At 38.2% G+C, this 16,052-nt stretch overlaps 1 protein-coding gene across 2 annotated transcripts in view; it reads left to right on the top strand.

Moving 5' to 3' along the window:
* Positions 1-13,191, top strand: part of PTGR3 (prostaglandin reductase 3) — a 13,779-nt gene extending 588 nt beyond the window's left edge. The window contains exons 1-2 of one of the 2 annotated variants that reach the window (XM_072411526.1): positions 1,756-2,219; positions 11,892-13,191. In XM_072411526.1, the coding sequence (XP_072267627.1) occupies positions 1,978-2,219; positions 11,892-12,816 (1,167 nt within the window). In that variant the 5' untranslated portion in view covers positions 1,756-1,977 and the 3' untranslated portion in view covers positions 12,817-13,191. Of the gene's footprint in view, positions 1-1,755; positions 2,220-11,891 lie in introns of those variants that run through there. The other variant, XM_072411527.1, reaches the window with a different exon arrangement.
* Positions 13,192-16,052: the final 2,861 nt, after the last annotated feature.

The following is a 16,052-nucleotide window of genomic DNA, read 5'->3' as shown; positions in this document are numbered from 1 at the left end:
CTACAGCCTTTATCCAAGATCAAACAAGAGTCTGAAAAGCTGCAACTTTTTCCCCCTCAGCTCGTGGCTCTGGGCTTTCTGTGAATTGCCAGGGCTTCTTTCATTTCTGCTTCTTCTTTGCCAGCAGCTGATTGACTCCTGTGTGTCCTTTCCGAATGAACATTTAATGGCAGATCAGAGATGTAGTAAGAGAAGAGATACATACACTGATGGCTTCTCCACCTTCCAGCATCCCCGGGAATTACTTCCTATTCTTCAATCATACAAACGCACGCTGTCAGCTAGAGTGCATTCTGAAAAAAATGCAACAAATAAGCACACACAAATACAGCTGATGAAAAGAGTTAGTAAAAAAGATGAATTTCAGTTCGCTGGAGAGAAGTGATCACAGGCTGTGCATAACTCCAGGGAGAGGAGGAGATCCAGCGTCCCTCTTCTTTTTTCTGTGTAATCTAACACACACATTCAGATCCCTGGGCTTCTCAGACACTCTCAACTGATAGACAGACACATCGAGCTGCCTTTCCTGCTTCACTTACTTACTCCTCCTCCTCCTGCCAACGTCACCCTGACACTTCATACACATCTCACACAAACCACACCTGTCAATCTATTTAATTGCTTTGTTTTCATTTCTACCATGTCTCCCCCTGTATCCCTCCTTCAAGATAAACAGCAAGACTTGTTACATCAATAGAATAGAAATGTCAACCCACTGATTGGAGACTTTTATTTCTCATTCAGTAACAAGCTGAGATTTGTTTTATAGATTGCAAGCTCTGCTGCTTCTATTGTGTATTGTATGCATGTTTTTGTTTTGCACTTTAATGTTTGTATATTGTATTCTCTGTATTGTTTGTTGTCCTTCTACTAGCTGTCTGTTTACTTTTATTGCAGTTTAAAAGTAAATATTAATATTATACAAGGATAACAATCATGTATTCCATATTTAAGTGTTTATGTACAAATAATGGCACTGTATTGTGTTGCTCTATAAACCTTGCATGCAGTGATTTCCATCCATACATCAGTGTGGCATGTACACAGAAGATACAGGGAGCTAATTAGGGAGCAGGCATGTCTGTATAATTGCCAAGGAGTACATAATGCAAAGTGTTAACAGCTGTAAAGTGAGGACTGATGTCACAGGTTATTGTACATAGCTGCAGCTGAAGTGAATGATTCACAATGGGGAGGAATTCCTCAACCTGACTGATGCATGGCAGCCATGAAAGAGTTAAGAGAAGTTTTGCTGAAAACAGTTACCTCACATGGCTTTCAGTGCAGGGACACTATGAGAGGGGTACCACTATTTGCAGACAAAAGGCTGCCAGTCTTGGCAGGGACACCTTATAGTAGTGGGCAGTGTAGGGAGCACACATGCGGCATTCTCCTCAGGATGGGCCCCACACAACATGATGTGGACAGGTTTCCCCTCAGAGCTGATCTGTATCACCTTGTGAGAACATGTCACAGGGCTTACAGCGGGCACACAAATCCCAGGGTGGCACTTGTATGAACTTTAACCTCTCTGTGCGTCTGCATTAACCCCTTCACTCCCTAATACACACAGCTATTCATTCCCAGTGTGAGTGTTATTAGGGCTGTGTAGGGGATTGCGGTGTCATGTAGAGGAAATAGGCGGTTAGTATGGCTGCACATGTCAGGGACTTGCAGCTGGCATGCAGCAGTGGGAGGCAGCTCGGAGACAGCTCAACTTTCTTCATGTTAGTGACGGTGCAGCAGCATTAGCTCAGCTCCAGGGGATTTGGCTGTTTCTCTATCTGCTGCCTCTTTTCTCTTCCTGAACGTTTGAGAAAGAAAGGGGTGGGAGGGACAGGAATACAAGGCTGTGTCAGTTTAGCACTGAGAGACCCGCCTAATTATTTGTTTGGATTGCATAGAGCTTGCCTGAGCAGCAGGCTGTGTACTCCGGCCTGTGTGTATGGCAGGGCTCGGCCTGGGCAAAGTGCAGACATGAGCTGTCTCCGAGCTGGCCTGAGCCTGCTGCACCCCACACGGAGCCTGCTGCCCCGCCGCTCCATTGTGGACATGTCTTACTCACAGCACTTTGTGGATTTCCAAGGCTCCTCCATTCCCAGCACTATGAAAAAGCTACTGGTCACCCAGCTCAGCCCTGACTTCACAAAGGCTGTCACTTTATTGCCCAATGTGGCAGTGCCAGTTCCAGGGGATGAAGATCTCCTCATCAGGAACCGGTAAGCAACTTATTATATTTTCCTTGTGCCTGGCAATGCCACCCAGGTGTATTGTACACTATAGGACAGGCTCTGGGACACCCAGCACAAAACCCAGAGAAATGCAATCATTCGCTCATTGTATATGCAGGAATAAAGATCTACACGAACACTTTCACACACTTTTAAAACTGTTGTACTACACCCCCCATCATCCCCACACATAATCACAGTTCATCCTGTAAAGCTATCCTCCTCTCCCAGGCTTTGCTTGCACATAAAACATAGTTTGCTTTTAATCCTTTACAGGCCAGCTTCTTGCTTTTCTGTGATCCCAAAATAAGTTGTACCAGCCGCCATCTGGCGACGGTTCATTTTATTTTAGCATCATGTGTTTCAGATTTCCCAGACACACTCTCCGGTATAGGGATCCGCCATGAAATGACACTTACCTGGCTTGCAGTATGAGAGGAGGAGGGGGTGTTGCAGGTTGGCAGAGCTGAAGATGCAAAGCAGCTGGGCTGATCACCCACAGCAGGGTGTCAAATCCCTCCCCAGATCCGGAGATGTGCTCAGCCATAGGGAGTGAGTGATCCCTCTCTGTGCTGCACGTCACTAACATTTAGGAAGGGAAATCACTGCTTGCAGCTCCTTGTCCTGGTATCCATCCACACCAACTCTATCATCCTCCTTTACCCCAAGGATACACAACCTACAGACAGAAGTATTCAGGACACTCATCACTTCCCTGATACCATTCACACTCTATATATTGCTAACAATTATTCACTATCCATGTACCTGCAAGCACTGGGGAGACTATTCTATCCATGGGTGTATTATGGGAATTAGATAAAAATCAATTAACTCTTTCCTAGTCAGAACAGATATTCACAAGTCTATATTTATATTTAATGTCTCTGAAATCAGCTGGGAAATAAAAAACATTCCAAAGCACTATTTTAATTTAAACATCTAGTTATGCCTAATGTCAGAAATAATACACAGGTATATAGTATAAAAGGTCTAAAAAAATTGTTCTAAAGATTATGGATTATACTTTTATAAAGTTTGTTACTTTATGTCCTTATGTTTTGGTAGTATTCTTTTAAAGGCTTAAATGTTCTTTTTATTTGGCCTAGTTTCTGTATATACATCAATGAATCCATCATGCAGCTCCTCCCCACTTTACATTTTTTGCAGCAATTTCTATCTTCAGGAACTGTTAAAAATACACAAGGCTCCCATATTAAAATAGCTTTGTGGGTGTGGTCAGTTTCACTACCACCTTTGCCAAATGATTTGGAAGCGCCCATGAGTCTCGCCATATTTTGGTATTTTGTCAGCGGGCAGCAGCCATCGCGTTGCCATGAGAGTAATTATTACAACTGGACCCAATCTAACCCCTAAACTTGCTGAAAAATAATATCACCTCACCAACCTTAAAAAATAAACATGTCCTACTTTATGCCTTTTTTTTCCGGCCATGCTCATCATAGGCATTGTAAGGCGATCTGTTTTTATGTCTTTACATTTTTTCTATCAATATTTTATATATAGAGCTAACATTAAAAATACAGGTACCTGATTTTCCATATTCCGTGACCAAATTTGATTCACTGATTTATTTTTAAAGGAAAAAAAGCAATATTTGTGTAATATGCAAAAATACTTGTAAAAAAAAAAAAATAATAATTTTGCTTCCTATTTAAATACATTATAATGTTTAGATTTTTCACCTTTTTTAGTTTAGTGTTTTTTTTTTTGTTTTTTTTTAATTTTCAACTATTTCCTTTTCCTATTAATATAAAGGCTAATAGGACTATGAAAGAATAGTTTTTCTGCTTAAAAAATATTCAGATTTTTTTTTTCTTTACTTTAAAGATGTTTTGGTTCCCCAAAATAATATATATTATAAGGGATTTAAAAACGTTTATTTTAATGATTTTCTGTAAGAGGTTTTCATGTAAAGCACATTTTTTTTTAATAGGCATTCTATCAGAATTTTTATTTCTTATTATTTCATCTCCATCTTCTAAAGAATATATACATGTTATATGTATGTGTGTATGGATATCTATTATTTAAATATGCACACACTTACTGACAATTATCGTCATATATTGCTGCTTTTAGACTGCCCTTATCCAAAAATATTTTAGGAATAAAGAGTGAAGCATTGGAATTAAACTGAAACGGTTGCATAATTACACAGCTTAACAACTGTTTCTCCTATTTGCTTATTTTCTTTGAAATGTGTTAGCAGTTGTATTTAATTATGCACATATTTTTATGTGCAGATTAGTGGTGCCAACCAATTTATATTTTCATTCATGCCACATTTAGATTTTTTCCCCATTATTTGTAATTGTGTTTACAGTCATGCTATAAGTACTTAGAAAATGTTCTCGATAAGCAAAAAAAAAAGTTCCTAATATTGCTGAGATAACTATTGCAGGTATTTAGTGCTATAAAGAATGTATAATCTGTTTAGGATTAATTCAGAAGTACTTGGGAATAATTTTAAACAAGAAGGGCTGAGGTTGTTCACATTTTTTGTCTCTTTTTGCAAATATTAGCCCAATGGAAAAAAAACACTGCAGTACTGTAATTGATGCCTTTTTAGTATAGAGGAACAAATACCACACATGCACAACAACAACATACATAGTACGTGCATTTACAGATCTAGGTGTATTTTGCAGCAAAATTCTACAGTCCGTCTGATCTAATGGAGTCATTTGACTGCTACAGGATGATGAGCCAAAAAGAGCAAAGGGTTAAATCTACTCCAGAGCACCTGAGGGCAACCATAGCAAATGACCTGGTATATCAGTCAACTGGTGGCTACCTGAAGTTATTCCTGTCTCTTTGCAATGAGCATCATTTTGCCTGTTTTCACACTATGCCTTTGACCCATGAAGAGGAATTTATTGCACACAACTTTCATGTGATGTAGACAGATCTTGATTGTATTTTGCCCCAGTGGCTTTCTTAGTATGTTGTATTTACTGGGCTTTCTCTTTGCAGTACATAGATTTGTTTTGATTCAGATCTAGTCTTTTAAACATAAAGAAGAAAGTTTCCTTGACTGTGTATTTTCATACAGTTGCTAGAAGTTGTCTTGTGTTTCTGCATTGTAAGCTTTATTGCTGCCATAATGTATGGCTTATGTTACACCGCTTCAATTTATATTCAAAAGTAAATAGTTATTCTTTAAGTGACCACATAGTGATTTGATTGTAGAGAAGAAGGTACAAACAACCGGTAGGAATTCCAGTCTGTGATTTATTGTTATTCCCCAGCAATTAACCCCCTTTACAGTTGGAGGTGCCTGTAGCTTGTTTGCTGACACTTCAAACACTGCAGGGGTTAATCTGCTGTGCCCCTACCTCTCCTCCCTCCACTTTCTTCCTCCCCACCTCCTTTTCAAAGAGGCAGAGTGGAGATGGGAATACTTCCCCTGGTCATTCAGTCCGAGATATGTCTACTGTCTGTGTAAGGATAGAATAAAGCCATACGCTGCCATTTGTATGGGACATTCAGGGGTTACTATGGCTTATCCAGAAATAAAGTACAAGAGCCAGACCTTTAAGGAGGCAGACTTTACAGTGTTAACCTTGTAAAATGATATTCCACTTTTTTTTTCACTGTCTGTTCAGATGACATTGTTAACGTGTTGTCTGCTTTCTATGAAACTTTTTAATAATAATTTTATTATTTATGCAAAACCACAGTAAATGGTGATAAACTTTTCACTGTGTAATTACCAGCAACATTCCCTGGAACGTTAATATTGCATCATTCTCTGAGTAATATTTAATAATTTCGGGTAGGTATGTATCTGTTATATCTCAAACCCTTTGCTTTAATCACATCCCATTTGTCAGTCATTTTCTTGTCAAATTTTTGGTAATTATAGGGGTTATTTAACAAGAGGGCAGAACTTTCACTGCAAGCTAGAAAAGCTTTTGTTCGTCTCAGCAATCCAATCAGGTTAGGGGAAAGAAAAACATCTCGTTCTAATCTGAATTGATATACAAGAGAAAATTGGGGGGTTTGCTGGTCTAGAGTAAAACTTTGCTAATCAAATCAGCAAAAGCAAATTTTTGTTTCGACTTCTTGTTAACCAGATTTTCATGATAAAGTTACAGTTTAATAAACCCAGCCCCATAAATGAAATTGATGTCTTTTCTGTAGGGAATAAAGGAATTTTTCCTTTTTGAAGTTGCTTGTAAATAGCAGTTATTCTCTCTTAATTTTAGGGCAGTATTTCCACATCCAAGAAAAGAATAAATAACATGATTTGGTTACCAGTTGAAAGCCATGCATATTGTTTCTAGTCATAAGACAACTACAACAGCTATTTACTTTTCTTTGAGCGTGGTTTTACATATTTATATGCCTTCTATAACTCACGTGAACCTAATGCTAACACATCACTGATAAATTAACAGCAGAGCACAGGAATGTCTAAAATAAGAGTAGTGTGCATATCCTTGTGACTATATAATAATCCCCATTTCAATAATAATCCTAATAGGTACCACAGGTCTTGATTCACCTCTTGCCCACTAAAGAGAACTCAGAAAACAGCATGTGTTCATCATTGAAACCTTATATATGCTCAGGGCCCAAGGAAGCATCAAGGTCTCTGTATTTAACAAAGCCTGAGGGAGGTGAGCAGAGTTCACAGATGATTTGTAGCCAGGAACACCAATAAAATAAGCTCTAGTTTCATGCATGTGTATTATCACATCCTTTGCCTTTGGTGTTCTTACCTATTTGTTGTCTGATCACAGGGCAATAGCCTAGGGCCTCCACTTCATAGGGGCTTCTTAAATCAGGATTTTTGCTTACTGCATTCAAACCCTTATGTGTGATATAATTTATATCATAGCAAGAGTACAGCAAATTTATCACATTGTAATATCAGTGTTGAAAAAAAAACATTTTATTCTCAGTTCATTGGGTATTTTTAGCTATTAATGAAAAAGGAAAATAGTAGTCGTAGAGCTTGCTGCTTCCCTTGCTGGAGAAGAGGTTGCTCTGGTGGAGTAGCAAGTATTTCATCTTAATTCTTCAAGTGTTGCAGGGCCAAGCAAAGTAAATAATGTACTGGGTTCGCTTATTGAAACTCCACTACACGAGAAGCCCATGTACATGCCCACAGACTATTTACAAACAAACATTATGGCCTATCAAAAAAAATCATGTACTATTGAAAAGTGGAGCTGTATCATCATCATCACTGTGGCCTGGCATTCCAATCTGCATTTGTTTTGAAGGCGTGTGAAGCAAATGTTTCTTTTGAGCATCCATCTGCATTCAGCCTTTAGGCATAATACAGAATTTGTACACCAAGTACCAGCAATTGTTGTGTGCCAGAAGCTCACGGAGAATGCTATAATGTGCCCAAGTCCTAAAACTAAACCTATATATAGGTTGAAAACTGTAATGTAAGAGTGATGTATACTATACATCTGCACTTTTCTTGTATTGCTGTTTTCTGTTGCTGGAGAATGAACAAGAACATTCATTCCGGCTGCTTCTTACAATGCCAGTTGCTTGGCCTGTTTATTGTCATGTATGGGTTGAGCTCTTACAATAGTACATATATGCATAGGACTTTGGTTAAGCATTAGATCACTATAGTGGGGGAGTGCAACAAAGGTACAAATAGGCATACTATTTTCTTATGTTATCTTCCCAAAGTTTAGAAGAAAAGACAAAAACATTTTATGTCGCTTTAAGCCACTGATTTGTTTATGCAGTCTGCCTTCTTGGCAGCTATATACTCATATTAGGTGTGTGAGGTATTTCTGTGGTCATTTAAGGAGTGAATCTGCCGAAAAGAAATATTTTATATTTTTATCATTCATATTGGACAATATATCACCTGATGTTTTCTCAGGGGTTCCAGTGGTAAGATTTCTATCACTGAGAGCATGTGGCCATGCTCCTTATTAAACTCTATATTATGAATTCTAAAATAAATGGTATATTGGAAACATTTCAGCTAAAGCAAGAAGAATGAGACATCACATTTTGTGCGAACTGGGCCAGTAAATATGGCAGGAAAAATATCTGTTAATTTTACTCTCCAAGCTTGACTTATTTCTATTTAGTTTAAACCTTTAAATAATTAAGGACTTTATTAAATATTATCCAAATTAGTGAATGTCTACTTAATAGACAGATGTGTTAATATGAACATTCTCTTCTTTAATTTACCCTTGGATGTTTGAAGCAAAAGTGTTTAATGGTCTGGAAATCCTTTCAAAAAATTATCTCTTTTGTAGTTTTGCATGTTTGTTTGCGCTTTGTATGTCGTCATTGTAGGAGAGTCCCTATACTTGGAACAATAGGTCAAAATACTTCTGAGCAGTATATACACAATGATATTTTTTATCCTACCTACTACACATGATGTATTTTGGCTCACATATTTGAAAACACCAGCATTTTCCTTGTTAAACCTCTGGTCGAAAAGAGAATAGTTTTGGTGTAAATACTTGTTTAGGGGAACAGTGTGCGGTCCTTGAATGTCCTTTGTCTTTTCAGAACAGCCTGTTTTATGGGGAGCAGGCCAGGCAATTGATGCTGTCTGTAGGGTTTGGATCTGCAAGTCCTATGTGGCAGCACTGATCTCCCCAGCACGAATTTGCAGTAGATGCAGTAATTGGGGACTTTGGTCCCTAAGAAAGCTGCAAAAGTTTGTGTGCATGTTGTACTACACCCAAAATACTGTATCTAGCTGTTTTTCAAGATTGCCAAGGGGGGTGAACTAATAGGAGTACCATAGTTAATATTGAAAGCATGACAAAATCCCAGACAAAACTACACATGGTGATCTCCCCACCACTATCATTTGCACCATCACTCCTCAAGTCGAGGCAAAATGATGTAACTGGTGACACCCAAACTCCCAGTGACAACTGGCCTGGTTTTTTTGAAAGGGCTGAAAATAAAGAGGGTTGCAAAAAATAATATTTAAGGATCCTGTAAGTAATATACCAACACAATAAACTGTAAATGGTTACATTACCCCAACACCATGCAATGCTCCCCGGCAGTAATGCCCCTATCTACCTAATCACAGCCTAATAAACACAGAGTTTACCAGCTGGCAATTTTTTGAATCAATATGTTGAGGGGCCCCCATTGACAGCAGGACAGCTTGGAAAGTTCCTTCACTCTGGTTGAAGCGGGTGACAGGTCCTCTTTGGTTGATTAGCTGCCCTGGGGGACTACTTCCAGTGTGACACAGGGACAGCACTGACTGAGCACTGCGCTACTTCCATAGAAGTGTCACACCGCACAATAGACATTCCTGTAACCGTCCTCAGAATGATGGACAATCAGCAGTGGTAACACTAAATCCATGCTGCGGCATTCATAGAACTTTTACCAACACTCTTCCTTCCAATGCTGTGTCCTAGCAGCACAGAGCAATAGACACTGGAACTGACTCAGAACCACTTTCCTACCTCTACCTGGGGCAAAGATGTCCGGCATGTAGATAAGACAGCATACTGACAGGAAAGGGAACAGCATTTACAATGTGCAGGAATGCGGCCTTCACTTTCCTGGTAGATGAATCCACACATTTGCTGGAATGCTGCACCCCTTCCAGACACAGGAGCTCAGTCTCCTCCACACCAGGACTGCTCCCCTGCACCTCACACCCCAAACTCCTCTTTCCTGCTGTGCCCCTACAGTGCTCAGCATGTCTACAGTTCAATTACCTGCAGGGTGCTACATTAATAAAAAAGGCAGCTGTATAATGTACTGTTCTAAGATCCCAGTTGTACACAGTCTACAAACAATTAACATACCACAGTGACATTTATTCGGAATGGAAACCCAACATATTTAGCTAGGTATTCTGCATTGCACTGTACCACAGTGTATGGTTAACAATGTTCTCCCCAGGCCCTTTTATCTGGGCGCACCACCCGGCCCTTTTTAGCACCCACCCAGCTGTTTTTGGGTGGTTACTAAAGAGTTTGGTCACAATACAAGGGCTGCCACCCGCCTACAATTTCTTCCCACCCGGCTTAAAAAAACTTCTGGGTTGAGCACTGGGTTACACACAACTGTGCATAAAATGCTGTAGAGTTTGCAGGATGTCTTCAATAGGGTGGTGATGTTTACCCCAAATTGTACAGGGTTTACCTCATGTTCTGGGAGCCCGTGGATGGCAAAAAAACAAGGTGGCTGGTGGAGGATCTGGGGTTTTTAAGCCTTCTTGTAATAGCAATTAAACTTAGGAAAGCTTTGTATACACGTGCAATAATTGTCAATTGAAAGGATCTTTCAGAATCCTTTCCAACAACTAATGACTGCACGATGCATGAACGAGCGCTGTACATACAGCACAGCTCTGCTCTATGGACAACAGATTGACACCCCACTGCATGCTCTCCCCCTTCACTTCCATTTAGATCGTTCGTCGTCCGTGGATCCACCAGGATGGTTGTTCGGACGATGGACGACGAGTGCTGTACACACACCAGATTTTCTTTCGATATCAGCCCTGAAATATAATGGCTTTTAAAAAAATAGAATAAAAAACACATCTGCACTATTTGTGATGCTTGCTATGTAAGCTGTAATAAGGTAACAACAGGCGCACTTAATGAAAGGAGCAATTTTAGGACCATTGTCTAAGGTTTATCAGCTTAAAGTATTGCCTATGGAGAATTTTTGGTATTTTAGTGGTTATTTTAGGAAACGTTTAATTTTTTTTGTTAAATATGTCCTACAGTAAAAAAAGGTTATACTACTACTATTACTAGGTTATCTCTAACGCTTTCCTTTTTTATTGCAACATATTGGACTAAAACTATTTGTCAGATCTGTGCCTGATGATCCGTTTGTGTATCCCAACATATTGAATGAATCTTTAAAATTATCCAGCAACATTAGCTCTTGCTGCTCTTATAAATGGCACAGAGGATGCTCTTAGTGAATCTCAAAAATAAAAAGGAGAGAGTGCACAGATCTGGTGCAACATCAAAGGCAATCTTAATTCATAAAAAGTAGAGAAACCACTCACATTCAGTATGTTGATATCAGGCATTGTGCACAGATCAGACCGTTTGTAGGGTCAACAAAAGCAGAAGCCAGTGGCTCTGTAGATGAATCTTCAATCTTCCATTTTGTAGAAGCAAGGATGTAATGTTCTATATTAAATTAGAGTGGTTTAATTAACTTTTGTAAAAAAAGGTTGCCTTTGAAGTTTGGCCGGACCTATGTACTGGCTTGTTTTTTTATTTGAGGAACATATTGTACTGAGACCTTTGCAGTGGGCCTTTTTTAGGCTTTGCTGTATACTTGGAAAATGCTACACTTAGTTCATCTTCTCTGCAACACACACAGGACAAGCTGCTGTTAAAGGCTTCTTGGTTAGGTCAATAACAGAATTACTGTAATCCTGCCAGTAATGCAATAAAAAGTTTCTAATACATTTTACATTTTCATTGGAATCTAGGTAATACTACTTTTATGGGATTCTGGCATACAAACAGTCAATACCTAAATTATATAATACAAATTTTAAACTAATGCATGATGACCTTTTTATTATTCTATAGATATTTCATTTTATCAGTTTTAGAATTTGTTTTGAATGATAGTATATTTTATACAAACCGTTTGAGATTTCTCTCTTGACTTTTTTTTACCTAGATACGTGGGCGTCAATGCATCAGACATCAACTTTTCATCTGGAAGATATGATGCTATGGTGAAGCCTCCATTTGATATTGGTTTTGAAGGCATTGGTGAAGTTGTAGGTTTGGGACTAAGTGCTAGTAAAAATTTTGCAATTGGCCAGCCAGTTGCTTATGTCCATACAGGCTCCTTTGCCGATTATACTGTTGTACCAGCTAAGACAGCTTTTCCAGTTCCTTCAGTAACACCAGAATTTCTGACTTTTCTCATCAGTGGCACAACAGCTTACATCAGCCTCAAAGAGTTTGGAAACCTGAGTAAAGGAAAGAAAGTTTTGGTGACGGCTGCGGCCGGTGGAACAGGACAATTTGCTGTGCAGCTTGCAAAACAAGCTAACTGCTATGTCATTGGGACATGTTCATCTGAAGAAAAAGCTGGATTCTTAAAATCTATTGGTTGTGATCTCCCAATTAATTATAAGGCAGAAAATATTGCTTCCATAATTAAGGAAAAATTTCCAGAGGGAGTAGATGTAGTGTACGAATCTGTTGGTGGAGAAATGTTTGATATGTCTGTAAAATGCCTGGCCACCAAAGGTCATCTTATAATAATTGGCTTTATCTCGGGGTATCAAACACCTCTAGGTATTTTGCCTGTGAAAGAAGCAGCCCTACCTGCAGTACTACTAAAAAAATCTGCTAGCATCCATGGCTTTTTCTTGCCCCAGTATATGTCCGAGTACAAGGAGGCTATTATGTCTTTGGTAAAATTGCACCGAACTGGGAAGCTAGTTTGTGAAGTGGACAATGGAGAACTATCTCCAGAAGGCAAGTTTACTGGCTTGGAGTCTGTTTTCCGTGCTGTAGATTATCTGTACACAGGGAAAAACATTGGGAAAATTGTAGTTGAATTACCTCACCTTGTCAACAGCAAGCTGTAAAAACATAACAATGATATAAATCACAAAAGTAAACGGTACTTTCTGCCTGGAAACTCTAAAACATGTTGCAGTTAATGGAGGGCATATTAAAAACAATACAAAGGTGTTGGTAAAATGTTTTCATTGCACAAAATAAAAATTGCTTATTTAGGTAATTCATTGTTGTTTCGCAATTAACCTTGCCAATGCCATAAAGAGAAAAAGTAACATTTCCAATGAAGAGCTCTACCTGATTTTGATCTACTTGATATGTCTAATATAATAATATTTTGTTAAATCAAAGATGTAATAATTATTATAGGACTAGATTTATTTTGTGATTTCAGAATAGGAATTTATTTTGTTAAAAAATAAATAATTTTCATATACATTTAATATGACCAAAGTTACTTTTTTAATGTTTATGCATTTGTTATTTGACATTCCTACAAAAATAGTAGCCGTTAACAAGAAGCCGTGCAAGCTTTATAACATTAGTCAAAGATATACATTAATTGAAACTTGGTGGTGGAATTTTCTGCCGTCTTCTAAATTATCAGACGACTACACATAGCTATCTCTGTTTTCCCATGTTCCTTATTTTCTATCTGTCTTGTACTCTGTTTCTTGGTCCAAGAAACCTTTAAAAACCACAAACAAACCTTTGTGTTTGTACATTTATGGGTTTTTTTCCCTTTTGGCAGTAAGCATTGCCACCGAATAAAGGTCTTGCCAAGAGTGTAGAGATTCCTGCAAAAAGCACATTAACCATTCCAAATAAACTTGTGAGATTTGTACACTTCACATAACATTCTGTTTCAGTTTTGCTTTAGAAGTGAAGTGATTGCCAATTCACTAGGCAGTAAGCATACCTTTTATCTGAGGATGTGTTGAAATATTATATTTTTTTTCTACTCTTTTTAATTAATGCTCTATGCATTGTTATAATTTAGAAGCTGCTAACATATAGAGCTTTTTTGGCTTGTGAAGTATTTAGTATAGTTACCAAAGAAAAAGAATATGAGAATTTCATAACCACCAGCATTTCATTTGATCTTATCTACGATATTTGCTTACAGCGGTAGGCTACGCTATATACACGGGTATAATTTTAGAATTTTGTTTGCCCTTTGTGGCAGTAAATGGTTGCAGCTTTCTCTTTTTTCTTTCCTTTGAATCACGATCACATGTCTAAATTTGCCTATTTTCCCTGCTGAACAAGCCAAGACCCAGATATTCTTCACATTTAATTGTCCTGCTGGAATGTCGTAATGCCTTTTCAAATTAAGGTAGATCCCCACCAGGATATTTTTTTAAAAGGAAGCCTGGCCAAGTATAACAGCCATGTCATGTACACATATTATAATTACAGTTTTAGAAGAAAGAGGGGGTCTTTTTTTTCTTTTCCTTATAATGACATTTAACGAGTAAATTCCTGATCGTTTTTTTTCTTTCATTCTACATAGAGGAGCAGAACTGCCATGAAGTATCTTTTGTATCTATTTTATAAGATTTACTCATTTTCAAAGCTTCTGATATAGGAGCTAGCATGCATACACAACAATACAATTTATATGGTAAATGGAACCAAATAATGACTTTACTGAATGTTATGGCTCGGCTGAAGGGAAAATGTCACACTAAATAGCTGCCAAATTATGGATCATGCCAAAGTGTCACATGTGCACTAAAGACAAATGGCACCTGAGGTTATTGCCACTGTGACACTCTTGAATTATGAAACTGAGGACTGTCCTCTTGTTAAGCATTTTATACCCTCATTATAGTAAAGAGTGTTTTTGCAGGATAAGTGAAAAAACACTACGGAAATCTGGCTTCAGCTGTATGCTTGTTTTGTTAGTGTGTGTGCCCGTGCATGTAAATTATAATAATAAACAGTTTTTGACACACAGTGTTTAATCAGCATCTTCACAGAAAGTGTTCTATTTGGATATATATCTATATGAGGAACACATTCAAAATCTATTTAATTAAATCATAGCTAAAAGAACAAAATCCTTAAAGAAGGTGTATTTGTTTTCCTAGGGTTTTCTTTGCTTCATTTTCACCTGGTTTACCTGCTAGTAACACACTTCCTATGGTCAGATGACACCACTCACTCACCATACTCCATCTGTGAATTACAAACATTGTCATTGAAATCGAAAGGTATTGTTTTGTTTTATTTGGAACAGATATAACAAACTACCTTCCATGGTATAGAACAAAAGGGATCAAATAAGAATTATTTTTTTTAAAGCTTACAATACACATTATCCAGAATATATTGGGGAATATTGCATATAACACCTGCACCAAAACAGACTGGCACTAAAACAGACTGGCACCAAGAACATAATTTTATTATGCTTTTTTCATCTGTGGTCTGTCATTTCTTTGCTTCATTAGTTTTTGGTGCTGAGTCATTGGTACCATGAACATGTAAAATCTAAAGTCTTAGTGTTCCTGAGCTTAAAAATGTGCCTTAACACTATACCATTCCCAAAACTTTAGTTGTCAGTAGTTAGCGATCCGGCACATGGGCTCCCTAAACACCACCTTGTTTAGAATTTGCCTTGTTTAAATGTTCACTAAAACTTAACCTCTCAATTAAAACAAACCCGTAATCTTAATCATAAAACATACACACACACAACACCAAACTAATATAATCATTTAAGCTTCTGTAATATATATTCACCTTGTTCTGATTCAAGAACAATAGTGCCAATACCTTCTCTTCTATAGCATTTGCATCAAACATTTAGGCTCAAGCAATGTATCAAGAGAGAGAGAGAGATCTAGCATAGAGGTCCCTTTAAGAGTAAGAAGTAACTTTAAACATGCTGGGTTGTTCTATATTCTCTTCTTTCTAGGAAGTGATGGCTGTCACAGGCAATAACACAGGCCTTACCAAGGTAGGAACCAATCACTACTCTGGTACATTTGCCTGCCCACCCTAAAGTTCCTTTTGGCTCCGTTTTAGGTGAGCAGTTTAGGCAGAATACATGCATGGGGAAAAGTAGTGGTCATCACTTAGCATTGAAGTTTAAGGATTGAGGGAAGCATGGCAACCTGACTGGACCAGCGCCTGGATCATGAATCACTAGGGGTGTCTAGGTCCCAGTGACAAAAGTCTCAGCTGTAAGAAGAGAGAAGGCAACGGAGAAGGGATCTATTTTAAAAGTAATTCAAGACAGGAGCTGTATGAACTAAGTTAGAACCTGTTGTGTCAATAGGCAGACCCACTCCAGAGG

The sequence above is a fragment of the Pyxicephalus adspersus genome, chromosome 5 (assembly GCF_032062135.1).
Source record: "Pyxicephalus adspersus chromosome 5, UCB_Pads_2.0, whole genome shotgun sequence".
Classification (NCBI taxonomy): Eukaryota; Metazoa; Chordata; class Amphibia; order Anura; family Pyxicephalidae; genus Pyxicephalus; species Pyxicephalus adspersus.
This window is presented reverse-complemented; position numbering and strand designations above follow the sequence as displayed.